Genomic DNA, 17,822 nt, shown 5'->3' on the forward strand with positions numbered 1-17,822 from the left:
AAACAGTTGTGAGGAAAGCATCAGGTGGCATCTGTCTTCCAAAGTGGAGTTCAAATATATTATCTTAGGGTGTTTAAGGAAACTTGCTGAATTTGAGGAAATGTGGAGCATGTAAAATACGACAGAACACCAGACTACAGCAGATATGCCTATTCTTAAAACAGTGAAAGCTGAAGAAATTCTAGAAACTATAGACAAAAGTTTGACAATGATCCCTAGAACTGATATGATTGTTAGCACCTAGAAAAGAATGTGATGGCTGACAGGAGCCAACATGGGTCCACAGGAGGCAAAGAAAAGCATCATAGCTGCCCAAGAGCCACCAAAAGAGACTGGACAGGATTTATAATGGAGAGAATGGGGCACTGTGCATATATTTGTCTAGTTAGTGGGCAGGGACAAGTCTAGCCACAATCTCAAATGTGTATGTTTAATTTCCAAATAGATGTGAATATGTTTTTCAACTTAGCTCTTATGTTTTATCAAACCAAGATTTACCAAAATCACTTGTTGTTTCTCTGAACATGAAATTCTATTAGTCAGTCCAACAGAGGAAGATGTAAAAATTTAAGAATGTTATTCACTTTTTAAAAGTGAGTGTTCTGATGAATAGCCTAAGAACAAAGAGATCTAAGCCTTTATGGGTCAATACCTAGATGGTTCCTTCTAAACCTCAGGCCTTTAACCTGGTTGCCAAAGGGCCGGTGATCCAAACCATGGATCCCAGAAGTTGCTACATACTAAGTGTTCTCACGGACATGGAATATTTTAGAAGATACCTCAGTATGAAGCCGAAGCTTTTATATAGTCATTGAAAGCAGCTCCAAACTGAGTGACTTCGCTAAGATAAAAAGTCTAGGGACTTCCCTGGTGGCGCAGTGATTAAGAATCCGCCTACCAAGGCAGGGGACATGGGTTCGATCCCTGGTCTGGGAAGATCCCACATGCCACGAAGCAGCTAAGCCTGTGTGCCACAACTACTGAAGCCCGGGCGCCTAGGGCCCGTGCTCCGCAACAAGAGAAGCCACCGCAATGAGAAGCCCGCGCACCGCATGGAGGAGTAGCCCCCGCTCGCTGCAACTAGAGGAAGCCCGCGCGCAGCAACGAAGACCTAATGCAGCCAAAAATAAATAAAGAAAAGAAAATAAAGAAGTCTACTTTGTTGAGCCTATACCTTTAATCTGTGATTTCTTTAGAAAACTGCAGAAAACCCCATGGCACAGTTTTCTGAAAAATTATACAGCAAAATGGTTCTGTGAAACATTTCCTGAAGGGAAGATTGAATCTACTTTGCAAGGGAATCTTGGCAGGCATTAGTCAGAATGAGAGCAATTTATAATTTGTTCAGTACTCAGTAAGTACCAAAAAAATTATCCTACAGTTCGTGTAACTAAAATGATAAAGAGAAAGCAAGTCGTTTGTTTCCAGGTAAATATTATTTTTATTACTTATATAGCTCTTCCTGCCACTCATCCCCATTCTATAGGAGTTGTGCCATAATTTAAATGTTGGGCCTTTATCCCTTTGTCCCATAATTTAAATGTTTGGCTGGCACTCGGAGGTTGCAGTACAGTGGGACGTTGTTTGCTTGTGACCAGATCCTTCCTCTTCAAGGGCAGTGGTTTGCAAACAGCTCTTTTGGCAGCAGACTTGTCCTGCCAAATCTTAATGGGTAACGAATGAAAGAGGAGCTTCTCCGATGGAGGCGGAGGAGGGCAAAAGCGAGAGAATGGAGATTGGGAGATTAGGAACGCTATGGAGCACATCCTGAAAATCCTCGCCTCAGGGGTTACGACATGCCATTGAAGGGTGGCCCAGGGATTCTTGGTGACCCTTCATCCCACTCCTTCCTGCTCCAAATGTGCTCTGAGATCTGAGTTGCCATAGCTCAGAAATATCTCATGAGCAGAAGGTTATATTTATTCATCAGGGCTCAGTCAGGAAAACAGAAGCCATTTTAGGGATTTCAAGCAAGAGGGAATTGAATACAAGGAATTAGATGCTTTAAAAATTGCTAAAAGGGCTTAGAAAATAGTTGGAAGGAAGCAAAGAGCAAGGAAAACTAGCGGCTGGCTTGTGGGGAAATGAAGAAATACAGGAACTGCGCCAGTGGTTTCACCTGCCTGCAGTCAGGAAGCAGCTGTTGCAGAAGCTCTCCGGGAAGCTGCCGCAAGCCTCTTATTTGCCATCTGCTTGAGCATCTTTCTCCCACTGCAAGAGGAGCATGATGCCCTCCCTTTCTTTTCGCCTTCCACGTCTTTCGGGAGTGCCTCTCACTGGCAGAATCTAAACTCCAAACCCTACTGGCAAGAAGTTGGAAAATGTCATTCCTGTGCTTCCAGGAAAGGGGCTGGGGAAGATGCCAAGATGACAGCAGACAAGGGCACAGAGTATTTGCCCATCTCACTTTCTATAGTAAATTTAATCTAGGGTGATATCAAAGGGAAAGCGAATAAAATAACAAGTCCCAAGAAAGCGAATAAAATAACAAGTCTCCTATGGTGGTAAATATAGAAATCATCTTTCCGAAATAAGCCTGATTCAGCTGTTTTAGCCTTAATAGAAGACCTGACTTGTCAGTGTCTTTATGTGCATATTGATATAATTTATAACGCAATTTCAGTCTCTTCAAGTGAAATCGCAATTTCTATCATTTCAGGTCAAAATTTCAGAGTCTATATGGATTCATCATCATTACTCCCTTACCTCTACCACATGGACACATACTCATGTGTATTTCTTCTCTCTCCTCATAGTGCCTTTGGCAGGAGGGAAAATAAACTGTGACCATGAAATAAATGCTAATTCAAAATATAAATATAAATATTACCTTTCCAGCCCTATGTGAGTAAGGAAGACCTGATCTCGCAAAAACACAGTTTCAAAGCTTTTTTGAATATCCTTTTGAACTCCTAAGATAACACCCAAGTTCACTTTGCTAAAGAATCAAGTACTGGGGACATCCTTTTCTTGAAAAGAGAGATCCTTGTCATTCCTCCCTCAAAATAAGGTGAGAAAGACTACTTGATCTCCTCCCAAGCTGCTTTTGAGTGTCATTCCTTGCTTTCCCACCAAACTACCACCTGCTCATGCCTGCCTGAAATGCCCTCTTTTACTGGATTTGCAGCCCTGAAGAAAATCATTCTCCCCCTTTTGTGGATGAAAAGAGCAAATTTAAGCCTGCCACCCTGAATCCTTTTTTTCCTCCTGCATGTCTCCACTGATTTGAACATTGAGAGAATTCTGTAGTGTTCTCAGACCTTTGCAGTTCCTTATTTTAAGGTCAAAATGTCATGAGTTTATACAGTTTGAATGTCTTAATATCTCAACATGTCATTTCCTTTCTGTCCGTTAACCACAGGAACAACTAAGCCCACAGCTGTCTGGTTTTTTGCAAGGTGTTTTGATGAGTAAGGAGATGAGTCTAGGAGTTTCAGTCTTCCAGAGTTCCCACTAGGAGATCCAACAATAATAGCATAGATTTACTGAGCCCTTACTATGTACTAAACATTGTTCTGAAAGCTTTATGTGTTTTATATCATTGAATCCTTACAAAGACCTTTGGAGGCTGAAACAGTAACTGCTCCAATTCAAAGTTTTCACAGTTTGACCAAGGTTATTCAGTTGAGTTGAGTCAAGTGGTTGAGTCAGAATTTAACCACTACTTTCTGAGCCTAAACATAGGTAGTTAACCCCAAAGAAGTGTTGTGGTAGATAGAAAAATCAGGTTCATAATTAATATGAGAACCATATTCTTTTACTTCAGGAAATAAAATTATTTAGATTTTCAGGCAATATCCTGAAATTATATAATCACCTGATAGATAAATGATTGCTTCTCTATGTAGCTTACCCTTAACTGGTGTAAAAACAGATGATTAATCTTTTGGTTTTTAGAAAGTTGATTCTGGAAGCATCTCTGTGAACTGTTAATTATCCTAGGGATTATATGGCAAGACCAGAATGGATGTGTGAACAGTATTCATGTGTTACTAATGTATAAAGACAGAAATATGGCTGTATATTATGAACCTTCACAAGGCATTAGTCAATAGGTGTGTGGCACCCATTCGTCAATTTAGCCCGCACAGGGAATATCTGACCCAAGAGAAATTAAAGGGGAGCTACTTAACTGTTATTTTTACTGCGTCCTGGAGAAGTGGCCACGCTTGTCCTCATGGAGTAGAAATTCTCTTAGCAAGATTTACATCTGCAAGCCCTGCACTGTGTGTTAGCAAATTAATTCTCTCCATATTTCTTACTTCCAGCTTGCTTCAAAGGGAGCTGTCACCAACTACACAGCTAGTCTCGGTGATTGTCTGTGTGCTTGGTGGCCGGGTCAACTCTGTCTTGCAGTTAAGTCAGTTGTCTGTGTGTTGTCCACATAGCAATAGGATCAGAGTGACCAGTGCTTCTAGAATTCTACCTATTTTTCTCTGCAGTAATAGTAGCTCATCAGGTTTTGCCATTAAATGCATAAAGCTAGTATAATCGTTCCTTTACCTGAAGCTGTAGATAAAGGAGAAGAATACTGGGTTTTTGTCATTTTTTTCATTCAACACATCTTTATTGAATATATAATAGTAGTAGTAATAGTAATTGCCATATATTAAGCCCTTGTGTGCCAAACGCTATTCTAAGTGTTTATATATTTTCTCATTTAATATTCAGAATCCCATGAGGTAGGTATGAGGATTCTCCTTTTACAAGTGGAGAATCTGTGATGGAGAAGTTCACCCAAATGGTATATGAGAAAGTCAGAATTTGAACTCAGGTCTGTCTCCAAAGGGTACCATCTTCATTGTACCATTCTTCAAGTTCATTGAACTTGATACTTGACTGCTGGTTCCAGAAACTGCTTTATATGCTGGGGCTACAAAGATAAAAGTGAGGTTGTACTTGCTGTCAGTCAAGAAGGTAATGTTTATTTCTCAACTTGGCCCAAATTTATGAATGATGCAGCTGCCTGAGCAGGAAACTCGTGAAAAAAGGCAAAGAAAAAATTAAAATGAAGAGAGATGGCATACAAGATTTTCATTTTAACTCCTTTAGTTCTGTCTTTATTTGTGGCACTATTTTGCTGTCATATTGGGTTACATGCTTTATTTCTGTTTGGTTCAGTTTTACCATTTGTAAATGGACCTAATGTTTCTAATTTACCCAGTGAATAAACCATCCCCTAAGGCTCTTTGGAAGTTTTACAAATGCAAAGCTGGAAGGATCCTGTTTGAACACATGCATAAACGTTATCTCTTTGCTGTATAATATTTTTGCCTCTAAAATTCTGTTAAAACTTAAATCTGTGTCATTTTTTCACCAAAATATCTGGTTAAGTATTTATTAACATTTTAAGATGCTCTTTGATGCAGGGTTTTACAGGAATACAAAAGGCTTACAAAGTCCATGGAAATCTATGATAGCTCTACAGTAGTGTCTTTCAACAGAAGGACAGGAGCTATTCATTAACGTTTCCCCCCATTTCTCTTTCATATCTGGCAGGACCTGAATTGGCCATACCACACGCCTTTTTAGTAGATGATTAGGTTTTTACCAAGCCTCAGGGAGGATTATTTGGAATAAAAGAGAAATCAATCTTAATGTTTCCCCCCAGGACTGAAAGAGACTGAGGTCTGTTCTGTCATTCCCAAGGTGTAAAAACCATGTGTGTGCGCCATTTGCGCTGCATGGAGATAGGAGTCTAACGCTAAATGTAATGGAGGACCAGGGCCTGCTCAAGCTTGTGACCATCAAGCACTGTTTCGTGAGTGACTGGATGTGATTTTCCCACTGTGGAACTGTGCGGTGTGTAGTATAAACTGTTGGCTCAGAATTGGCCTCTTCTCCTGTGGTAGCCTAAGGAAACAGCTATCCTTTTTTTACCTTGGTTCTTATTTTTGATTTGTTCTTCACAATGGGCCTTACACAAATCTCCTTTGCTTTCCCTATATAGGTCAGTATTTGGCATAATTCTGCAGTTTCAAACACTCATAGGCTTTCTGGAGCTTCAGTTTCTTACCCTGAAATAGAATAATGTCACAGGCTACTAAACTATTTGGAAAACATAGGTTAACAGCATTGTGAAGATATAATGGGAAAAAAATTTATGAAATTCTTTGGTTTGTTCTTAACTTGAAGATTAAATTCAATAGGCATGATTGCTGAGTGTAAAGAAGAGCTATAGACTATGAGAGATGCCAGGAAGAATAAGTTATTGCCTTTGTTGTCATGGATCTCACCATCTACTAGGGATTCTATAGGCAAATACAGTGCAAGATGAAAGTGGTGAGGCCGGAAGAAGGGGGCAGAGAATTACTAGAGTTCAGGGGACGGTCCCTAGCTTTGTGGCAGGTGCTGTGTTAGGGACCACATTCCCCATTTGGTCCTCACAGCAACTCTCCGAGTTGTAGAGATGAGGAAAACGAGGCTTGGGGTTATTAAGAAATGTGTTCTAGAGGTGATTAAAAAGTGGAAAAATAAATTTTACTCCTTTGGGAAACAATAGAAAAGAGTATGGTTTCACAGAGATGAAAATTACCCTTAAGCATCATCCATAAAATTAAGTGCAAGTTATTTTTTTTTAAATTGAAGTATAGTTGATTTACAATGTTGTGTTACTTTCTGGTGTACAGCAAAGTGATTCATATATATATATATATATATATATTCTTTTTCAGATTCTTTTCCATTATAGGTTATTACAAGATATTGACTATAGTTCCCTGTGCTATACAGTAGGACCTTGTTGTTTACCTATTTTATATATAATAGTGTATAATAGTGTGTATCTGTTAATCCAAAACTCCTAATTTATCCCCCCCCTTTCCCCTTTGGTAACCGTAAGTTTGTTTTAAGTGTCTGTGAGTCTATTTCTGTTTTGTAAATAACTTCATTTGTATAATTTTTTTTAGATCCCACATATAAGTCATATCATATGATATTTGTCTTTGTCTGTCTGACTTACTTCACTTAGATAATCTCTAGGTCCATCCATGTTGCTGCAAATGGCAAAAGTGCAATTTCTTTGTAAAAGCTGGTCTTCGGGTTCTTTTGGTGTAGGTTTTGTTTTGTTTTTGTTTTTGCCTTATAATAATACATTCCCAAATAAATGTTATTGAAAATCTGGGATATTGGGCTGGGCAGTGAGTGGGACAGGCATATTTTTTCAGCCCCAAAGAGTTACTATCTATAGTTAGGAGACTATAGGACATTTCAGAGGAGAGAAAGGGGAGTGAGAGGGAGAGTTTCCAAAGAACACTAAGAATTTATATTGCCCATCATCTTATGATTAATAGTGAGAAAAGAGGTAACATGTTTACATGTTACAGTTTTAAAAAATCTCTTTTATTTGCCCTTCTTCCTCTATAAGGGTGGACAAAAAAGAGCTCCCTTCCAGAAGCAGCAGTGAAAAGGCTTAGCATTCTTGTTGCATGGCTGTGAGATACAAAAGGATTCGTTGGTTGGATATGATATTTCATAGAGCAGGCTGTATTTCCAGAGCTGGTTATACACATGTGTATGCATGTACATACACGTTCTAATCTGAATAATGCACAATATGTCCCCATACTTTACAATCATAATTTTATAGGTCAAGGAGCAATTTGAGTCAGTATTTTGGTTTTCAAAATCAATTGACTTTGCTAGTTTAAACCCAAAATTTCTAAAGTAATCGGGACTGAAAAGAGGTAGTTACTGTTTGGGGACAGAAGAACCATTGCTTCTGAAATAGGAAGCAAAATGGAGAGAACCTACCAAACATGTTTCTTAGATAAGGCCTATACTTATGTAGAAAAGAACTTAAAACTAGGTTCTAAATTGTTAGGAGAGTGGGAAAGAGTGACTATATGACTTGATAATAGGGGCTAAAGCTAGGACTGTTGGCAAAGAGTAGCTAGGTGTTAAAAATGTGTTTCAGGAAAGAGAAAGAGTGATCAGAAGAGTCACCATGAAATTTTAGCTTGGAGTAATTGGCTTAGTTAAGGAGGAAGAACATCTCTATCATAAGAAAATTCAAATTAGTTGCTAATAAGACAGTAGATACTTTAGCATGTGAAGATCACCTATCCATACCAGAAGCCAGTAGGTTTCATAAATAGATAAATAATTTATTTAAGAATACTCACAGTGCTCGCTTCGACAGCACATATACTAAAATTGGAACGATACAGAGAAGATTAGCATGGCCCCTGCGCAAAGATGATGCGCAAGTTCATGAAGCGTTCCATATTTTTAAGCAAAAGAAAAAAAAAGAATACTTATAAGTGCCTACTGTGTACAGAGCACTGGGGTGGAGGAAGGTTAGCATACATACGCTGCAAATAATTTAAGGGAATGAATAAAAAGTAGGGATAGTGGTGCAGAGAAGTTAAGAAGGCTGAGGATAGAGCTAGCTGGCATTAGAGTTCCCACTTGGAACTGTGGTATTATAGTGTAGGACACTTTTAAATCCTACCCTAGTGTTGGCCTTGATAGTAGCATATCCCATAGGTATTTAAGGAGACAAAAGAGGTTAGATGGGGGTCTCCTGTCACAGCCCCCATTGACTCTGTAAGCCCCAGGAGTTCTTAGTGTCACAGGCTAATCAGCATCCTTAATTTTATTTTTTTATAATGTGTGCCAGATTACAGCATCAAAGGATCTCAAAATTATGTCCAAAATCTAATAATACATTGCTCTAGGAGTTAGGAAGGTCCTAGTACCACAATTTTCTAAATAGGAAAACTGAAGATTGAAAACTAAATAATTTTATCCCAGGTTCAAGCAGAGATCATTATGTGGTATCTGTACAAATAGGAAGAGGAGTCAGAAATAATGACTGTACCAAAATTTGATCTTCTAAATGGTTTTCCAGTGAGAAAATCTCATGAGATCATTCTTCATTGTCTTTTCCCATCTTCTAAAAAGTTTGAATTCACAGATTTAACCTTACTTTTCCTGCTGTGACCATCTTCCCCTTTTCAATTTATCACTTTCATGACAGCTGATACTAGTCGAAGCTAATATTGCAACAATTTTAGATAATATTGCAGATGCACAAGGACATCCTCCTATGAATCAATTAAAGAAGTCACAGTTAGTTGCCATTGAAAGTGTAGCAGCTGCATCCTTGAAAACAGATGCTCTTCTGGGTCTGAATGAGTTCAATTTTGACTAATTTTAAGACCTAAACAGATTTCAGTCTGCTTAATATTAGGATGTGGAACCACTTGAGACATCCTAATGTCCTAGGCTGATTGCTTCTCCGTGACAGTTAGTATATGGCTTTCCTTGAGAGATGCTGAGTATTCGATATGCCAGGGATTTTATTTCAATAGAAGAGAGAGACCCCCAAGTCTTGGCTTCGGGAAGGTGGACTCATGAAATCAAGGTGACTTCTAAAGGCAATACAATTTATAGAAAAAGTACTTCGGCTGTAGGGATTGGCCAGAATTGTCTTAAATTGTACTTTTGCAAGATTCCTAGACAGCCCAGGAAACCAGATGTTATAAATTACTTCCCTGTCCCTACTCTGTCCCTGGGATATACTCAAGAAACTAAAGTGAAAGTTATAGTTATAAATGGCAAGTCATTCCTTCTCCTGCCTGATCTTTATCAATCTGTTATTATATGAATTATTTGTCATGTTATATTGATCAGTTAAATCATTTGTTCTGTTTAAAAAGGCCTTGATCAAGCTCCTGTAATGCCTCCTGTTATTCTGCTGGCCCTGAAAATGTGGGTGCGTGTGTGTATGTGTGTGTGTGTGTGTTTGTGGTTTTTTTTGTGTGTGTGTGTATAAAATCCCTTACTTGAAGGAGTTAATGATCTGGTAGGGATACATACTGATAAACAGATAATACCAATGGAATATGATAACTAATAGAACTGTGTGAAAAACACAACCAGAGGAACAAGTGACCCTGCCTGGAGAATCGGGAAAGACTTTCTGAGCCAGAAAGCATGAATAGTTCAGAAAGAGGAATAAGAGCCATCAAAGGTATAGAATCCTAAAACACCATAATATGTTTAGGGAATTTGCTTTAAAAGGGTGGCAGGTCAAAGGGCCCAGAGTTGCAGAAGAGAGAAGTTGGAGAGGAAGGAGAAAGTGATGAAAGATGGTGAAAAACTGAAGTGTTGGGCAGAAACCAAAAATCATGGAAAGCTTTGCTAAGGAGCTTCATGATATAAGCAATGGGAAACATTGACACTGTTTTTACAAGTAATTGACATAGTCAACTTTTGTGTCTTAGATAAATAACTGTTTAACTGATATTTAATTAGCTAAATATGGAAGATTGAAGTAAGGTAGGGGCCAGGCATTGAGGCAAAGACATCAGTTAGGAGACTATTGCAGTAGTCCATGGAAGAGATGAGGGCTCCACCAAGAAAGTGAGCAGATATAGAAAAGACAAAATATATTAAGAAAACATTTAGGAAATAAAGTTGGCAGAAATTATTCCTTGCTGAGGGGAGTGAGAGAGGAGAGAGAGGAGATTACTCTCAATATTTGCAGCTGAGATCTCCTAGATTTATATACCACCAGTAGAAAGAGAATTCAGGATAAAGAGCAGATGCTAAAGATAGACTTTAGTTTTGAACACATTGCATTTGAGAGGCCTGTGGGATGTACAGTAAAGATAGCTTGCCATACTTGAACTACCATATGACCCAGCAATCCCACTACTGGGCATATACCCTGAGAAAACCATAATTTAGAAAGAGTCATGTACCAAAATGTTCATTGCAGCTCTATTTACAATAGCCAGGGCATGGAAGCAACCTAAGTGTCCATCATCGGATGAATGGATAAAGAAGATGTGGCACATATATACAATGGAATATTACTCAGCCATAAAAAGAAATGAAATGGAGGTATTTGTAATGAGGTGGATGGAGTTAGAGTCTGTCATACAGAGTGAAGTAAGTCAGAAAGAGAAAAACAAATACAGTATGCTAACACATATATATGGAATCTAAGGGGAAAAAAAAAAAAAAGGCCATGAAGAACCTAGTGGCAAGATGGGAATAAAGACACAGACCTACTAGAGAATGGACTTGAGGATATGGGGAGGGGGAGGGGTGAGATGTGACAGGGTGAGAGAGTGTCATGGACATATATACACTACCAAATGTAAAATAGATAGCTAGTGGGAAGCAGCCGCATAGCACAGGGAGATCAGCTCGGTGCTTTGTGACCACCTAGAGGGGTGGGATGGGGAGGGTGGGAGGGAGGGAGATGCAAGAGGGAAGAGATATGGGAACATATGTATATGTATAACTGATTCACTTTGTTATAAAGCAGAAACTAACACACCATTGTAAAGCAATTATACTTCAATAAAGATGTTTAAAAAAAAAAAGCTTGCAAACAGTTGATCGAATGTAGTTTAGGAGTCAACAGTTCCAAGATAATAGCAAAATTGATGAAAAATTTTGAGCTGAAATTGAAAATTGATGAGCTCACTCAGAGAGAGCATATAGAATGACAAGCAAGGGAGACCAATAGAGAAAAAATCCCTGGGAACCCCAGCATTTATGGGTGCGCTAAAGGAAGACGATCCAGTGAAGGAAATTATTAAATCAATGGCAGAGAGATGAAAGGACACCCAGAGAATTTTGGTGCCATACAAGCCAAAAGAAAACAGAATTTCAAGAAGGAAATGGGCAGTCCTGTGGAATGTAGCAGAGATCCTTTCTGAGGGTAGGATTGAAAAGTGCCCAGTGCATTTGGCAATTAGGATACCATTGGTGACTATTATCAGAATAATTATTTAATAAACAGGTGAAAGCAGAAATCAGATTATGGCACATGGAAGAATTAATGGAAGGCAAGACTATGGAGAAAGCAAATGCTGACAGTCCTTTTGAAGTCTTAATAAGAATCTGAGGGACTTCCTTGGTGGCGCAGTGGTTAAGAATCTGCCTGCTGATGCACTGGACACGGATTCAAGCCCTGGTCTGGGAAGATCCCACATGCCATGGAACAACTAAGCTCGTGTGCCACGACTACTGAAGCGCACGCTCTAGAGCCCGCAAGCCACAACTACTGAGCCCACGTGCCACAACTACTGAAGCCCGCGTGCCTAGAGCCCGTGCTCCACAACAAGAGAAGCCACCGCAATGAGAAGCCCGCACACTGCAACCAAGAGTAGCCCCCGCTCGCCGCAACTAGAGAAAGCCCGCGCACAGCAACAAAGACCCAATGCAGCCAAAAATAAATAAATAAATAAAATATTAAAATAAAAAAAAAAAATAATCTGAAGTGCTCAAGAGAGGAGTTAAAAGAGTAGGAAGGACAGAGTGCCTGGGGAGCACAGCATGGAGTGGGGAAAGTTGCTGAGAAAGAGAAAGGAACTGACCAAGTACTAGTGAAGGATTGACAGGTGGTAGTGAAGACTTTTTGGGGATTAAAATCCAGAAAATGTTAGTGGCAACAGTCTGTACTTTGTTTTTCTGTCAAAAGATGAGTCGCAGAATTAGCCCAGGATTAGATCAGGTTGCCACAGAAGAATCTACCTAGAGGGTCATTGGCCAGACAGTGGCATATGGCCACCTCCAGCCACAAGCAAGGCTGGGAATGCAGACATGTAGCTTCTCATAGTCTACCGTGGAGTGAACAAGAGAGAATTGGCAATATCTGTCGGTTCACCTAACAAGTAGTGTCTGCCCCGGAGACCAAGGTTCAGCATCCTCATATAAACCAACCAATTTAGCACAGAAAGCCACAGTCTCATTGCCACAAATAGTTAGGCGTCTCAAAGATGCATGCTTTTATGCAATGGTTGTAAGAGGAACAAGGACACTTTGAATGATCTGATGTGCCCCATCCCCAGTATTAGAAAATCAGCTCAAAGTGCATATCTTAATAAAATAATGAAGTACTAATATTGTTAAAGCCTAATATATGTGGGCTCCGCCAATGTGAAGAGCAATCCCTGAGATAAATATACAACCACGAACCTCTGAAAGAGTGTGTGTGTATGTGTGTGGGTGTCCAGTAACCTCCTATCTTGACTGTAATCTCCCAAGCAGATTCTCTCAGCATTGCTTTTTTGTAGATTTCCATTTGACATTTGAGAGCTAGGTAATTGTTTTGTGTTGGCTTTGCCGTGCTCAGCACTTCTTTTCTCAGTATATTCCTTCTTGTTAAGAAAACTTCATAAATTTCAGTGAACCCTGAGGAATTCTCAGACCAGCTTTTCAGTGGAGCCCTGGGCATCAGTTTTCATGTGCCTTACTAAAATGTTATTTTTGCTGTAGATTACAGTCTAGCTAAATGTACAGCATGCTGCTATCCTAAACTACTTCTACCTCACCTCTACCTTGCAAGTTTTATGTAGACTGCTTTCCTGGCTGTTAACTTACTCTACTTGGATTCTTTTTTTTTTTTCTTTTTTTTTTTAATTTGCAGAGTTTGGCCAGTCAGCTGCTACACATGATGAAATTACGTATTTCTATAAGAAGAAAGGGAATGTTTTTTAACTTGGTGAAATTTGTCCAAAATGCCTTTGGTAGGTTGGGAGATTAGTATAGCCTTAGACCTTGGACCATGAGCCCAATTTCCTTAGGGTCTGATTTCTTCCCTTTTATTTATTTATTTATTTATTAAACTTTATTTATTTTATTTATTTATTTTTGGCTGCACTGGGTCTTCGTTGCTGTGCGCAGGCTTTCTCTAGTTGCGGAGAGCGGGGGCTACTCTTCGTTGCGGTGCGTGGGCCTCTCATTGCGGTGGCTTCTCTTGTTACAGAGCAGGGGCTCTAGGCGCACAGGCTTCAGTAGTTGTAGCACGCGGGCTCAGTAGTTGTGGCTCGCAGGCTCTAGAGCACAGGCTCAGTAGTTGTGGCTCACAGGCTTAGTTGCTCTGTGGCATGTGGGATCTTCCCAGACCAGGGCTTGAACCCGTGTCCCCTGCATTGGCAGGCAGATTCTTAACCACTGCGCCACCAGTGAAGCCCCTCTCCCTTTTTTTATTGATATATACGTTGCTCTTCATGGCACAGGTAGTGTCACACAACAGAGGAATCAAAAGTGCTAAAATGCCTTGAAATATTAGAATAGTGTTACTTATAGTTGCTTTCATCCAGTCTGCCAAAAGAAAACATTATGAAGGCAGTGATCTCACCTTGCAGTCAAACAACTTGAATAATGATAGCATTAGAGGGAAAGCAGTGTCTACATCCAGTCCTGCAGACCGAGTTAGTGAACATCTCAGACGATGCCAAGGCTGGTAGTAAGTTTAAATCTCCATCGCTATATTTCCTTCCTCCTTACACGTCAGTTCCCTTGAACAAAATTCTTTTTTGTGTGTGTTCGCCATGATATTTTAATTTACTGAGGTCTGTTTCCACTGAGGAGAACTTAGCCTTTTAATTCTTGACGGTCTCTCCAGGCTCGTCTCTGTGCTTGGCTGAGTCTAGGAATAGATGCAGCTCTGAAAGCCCACAACTGCAGATATGCCTTCCACTACATATATTGACTCCCTGCTCTGTAAGGTGGATACCTCCCAAGTTAGCCAGTAGTGCCTCGCCAAATCCCATGTCCCCTAAGTCCAGGGAGCCCTTCTTCCAAATGACACTGCATCCTCTGAGAAGAAGAATTTTCACATGGAAAAGCAAAAGATACTAATACATGGAAATTGAACCTCAAGGTGGATGGAATTATCTTTTAAGTACCTTGTTGCTGTAATTAAGGTTAGCACTCTTAACCTGGACAAATCACATGCTAAAGAATAATTATTACTTGTGTTTATTATTTATATTAATATTCAGTGAGTTTTATGTGCTATGGTCTGAAGTATTTTATCTACATTAACCCATTCAATACTCCCAACAGCTGTAACTCATTCAGTGTTCCCAACAACATTCTGAAGGTATATTATCTCCGTTTTACAGAAGAAACTGAGGCAGAAAGAATTTGTCATTAGCTCTTGGTCACAATAATAAGTAAATAGTGGAGACGGGACTCAAGGCCAGCTTTTGAGGCTCTAGAGAACTCGAAGAACTTTTGAATGAAATTGCCAAATTATTGTTGGTGATCTTTGAGAAATTATGGGGAACTGGATACACAACAGAAGTCTAGACATAAGGAAATGTAGTTCACATTTTTGCTCTTTAGTATTTTCCTGTAGAAAATGGCCAAATGCTATTAAATATTTTATCAATTACTTGCAAGAGATAGAGAAGGTAGGTTTATCAAATTTTCCAAGAAGACCTTTTTAGGGCTTTTAGCCGATTGTAAGTAAGCTCTGTTTGAGTTAAGGAGAATGCAGCACTTCCTGTTCCCTCGCCCCACCCCACCCCAGGAGATTTTAGGCTTACACGCAAGGAGCATGGCTTCTAGAACAAGGGAATTGATCACTCTTTCTAGACAGGTCAGACCACTCTGACAGGTCAGACCACTCTGACCACTCCAAACATTTGTTATGTTTGGTCCTAAGTCCCACATTTCAAGGGAAATATAGAACAATTGGAATTGTTTTTGGTGAATTATGAGAATTATAAAATGACTCAGTTGGATTATTTGGATAATTGTTGAAAGTCTGGGGACATTTAGCCCAAAAAGGGAAATGTCCTTTTTCAGGGAAGGCCAAAAAAGATATCTTTAGTACTTGAAGTACTGACACAAGTAAGAGTGATTGTTAAGTTGGCAGAACCAGGGCCAATGATTAGAAATCAATGACAACAGACATGACTTGATGTAAGATGGTCATATCTTTCTTAGATGGAATAGGCTGCCGCAAGAGGAATTGATTTTCCTTTCACAAACATTTGTGTGGGTGTGCAACCAGAAGCTGAACAGCCACTTGAAGATGTACAGATAACACAAGCATAGACCACATGGTTGGGCTAGATTACTAAGTTCACTTCCAACTCTGAGTTCCTGTTTCTATCATTCTGTGAATTGATGCAAGACAATCAGCTGGGCTTTTATGTTTAATCAAGTACCGAAATAGTCTGTCATGTCTCAGATGTCTGACGCTGCCAGCACTAGCATTAGCCAAATTGATAAAAACAACACGATGAACAACAAAATCATATGTCATTTCAAAAAATATCTGTAGGCATCTAATGAAATGATTGGTGTTTTGCCCTCACCCCTTCTTTCAGATCTGTCTCCTGCTCAAGATAACCACGTGAACGTGGATCTCCCACCAGTGTCAGAGCAGATCATGCAGACTCTGAGCGAACTTGCAAAATCTTTCCAGGATATGGCTGACCGCTGCTTGCTGGTCCTACACCTGGAAGTCAGGTATGACACAGCCAAGCACAAGACTGTGATTTAATTGCACTGTGGGTCATAAATCACTCGCTTATGTCTGGAGAGTATCACTATCATTTTTGGTTCGTATTATAGATGTCCTGTTTTTACACTGAAAGTGATTTTTAGTGTTAGTCACTGTTAAAGTTTTTAAGCACATGCTGTATTGTGAATATGGTGGTTTGGAGTTTGCATGGCCTATGACATCAGAATGATCTAGACTGGAATGTCTATACCAGTTGGCTAGGCCATCTTAAGTCAGTTAATTAACTTTACTAACTCAGTTTCCTCCTCTTAAAAATAGAAACAGTAATTTCTAACTTAGAGATTTTATAAATGAAATGATAATTAATAAGTACAATGCCTACCACAGAGTAAGTGCTCAAAATATGGTAGCTTTTTGACTATGATGACTTTATTGCCATTGATATTTTTAGTAAGGTACTATGCTAGTCCATACTAAGAAGGGAGTATACAGATGCAAGAACCATGATCCCTTTCTTTAAGAACCTAAAACCGGGACTTCTCCGGTGGCGCAGAAAATAAGACTCCACGCTCCCAATGCAGGGGGCCCAAGTTTGATCCCTGGTCAGGGAACTAGATCCCACATGCATGCCACTACTAAGAGTTCACACGTCACAACTAAGAAGCTGGCAAGCCGCAACTAAGGAGCCCTGGAGCTGCAACTAAGGAGCCCACCTGCCGCAACTAAGACCCTGTGCAACCAAATAAAGAAATAAATATTGAAAAAAAAAAAAGAAACTGAGACCCAATTGAAGACATTAAGTTCAATCATAATTCAAGAAGTTTCCAAGATATGATATTCTTGGACTCTTGCTTCTTCCCCTGAAGTGTAGAATATTCTAATTAGCTTTGGTAGACTCTATTATCATACCTCTGGAAATGGTAGGAAGAAAAGACTAGAAAGTCTCCAATCATTTATTTATTCGTTCAATAAATATTTATTGAGTGCCGTCTTTGTTCCAGACAGTGGTCTAAGAATTGGGATACAACAATGACAAAAACACTCAAGGTCCCTACTGTCATAGAGCTACATTCTCACTGGGGTGAACAGCCAGTGAGTAAATAAAAAGGGAAATTTCAGCTTAGTGTAACTAAAAAAATAAAATAGCAGAATGGAATTAAACCACGCTATCAAATAGAAATATAAAGTGAACTACACATGTGAACCACATAAATAATTTAAATATTCTAATAGTTCCATTTGAAAATATAGAAACACGTAAATCATAATATATTTTATCCAACCCGGTATATCCAAAATATTATCATTTCAACGTGGAATTAAAATAAAAATTATTGATCTATTTTACATTTTTTTGTCCTAAGCCTTTGAAATCTACTGCATCTTTTACGCTACGGCCCGTCAAAATTTGGATTAGTCACATTTCAAGTGTTCAGTGGCCATGTGTAGCTATTGTTATACTGGACAGTGCAGAGAATGGCTAGGGTTGACGAGAAAGGGGGATCTGGTATTTTGTTTCATAGATAAAATGGTCAGGGAAATTGTGACAAGGTACCAAGAAAGAGCCATCTGTACAAAGACCTAGTGGAAAAGAGTT

General features: G+C 39.4%; 1 protein-coding gene and 1 non-coding gene across 3 annotated transcripts in view; both read left to right on the top strand.

Moving 5' to 3' along the window:
• EXOC4 (exocyst complex component 4) overlaps positions 1-17,822 on the top strand; it is an 843,793-nt gene that overhangs the window by 758,622 nt on the left and 67,349 nt on the right. For both annotated transcript variants that reach the window (XM_061198739.1, XM_061198740.1), the window contains one exon: positions 16,089-16,230. In XM_061198739.1, coding sequence (XP_061054722.1) covers positions 16,089-16,230 — 142 coding nt within the window. The remainder of the gene's footprint in view (positions 1-16,088; positions 16,231-17,822) is intronic.
• LOC133097102 (U6 spliceosomal RNA) lies at positions 8,125-8,231 on the top strand. Its single transcript, XR_009701975.1, has one exon. It is a non-coding gene; the product is annotated as a U6 spliceosomal RNA (small nuclear RNA).

This window comes from Eubalaena glacialis, chromosome 8 (assembly GCF_028564815.1).
Source record: "Eubalaena glacialis isolate mEubGla1 chromosome 8, mEubGla1.1.hap2.+ XY, whole genome shotgun sequence".
Taxonomy (NCBI): domain Eukaryota; kingdom Metazoa; phylum Chordata; class Mammalia; order Artiodactyla; family Balaenidae; genus Eubalaena; species Eubalaena glacialis.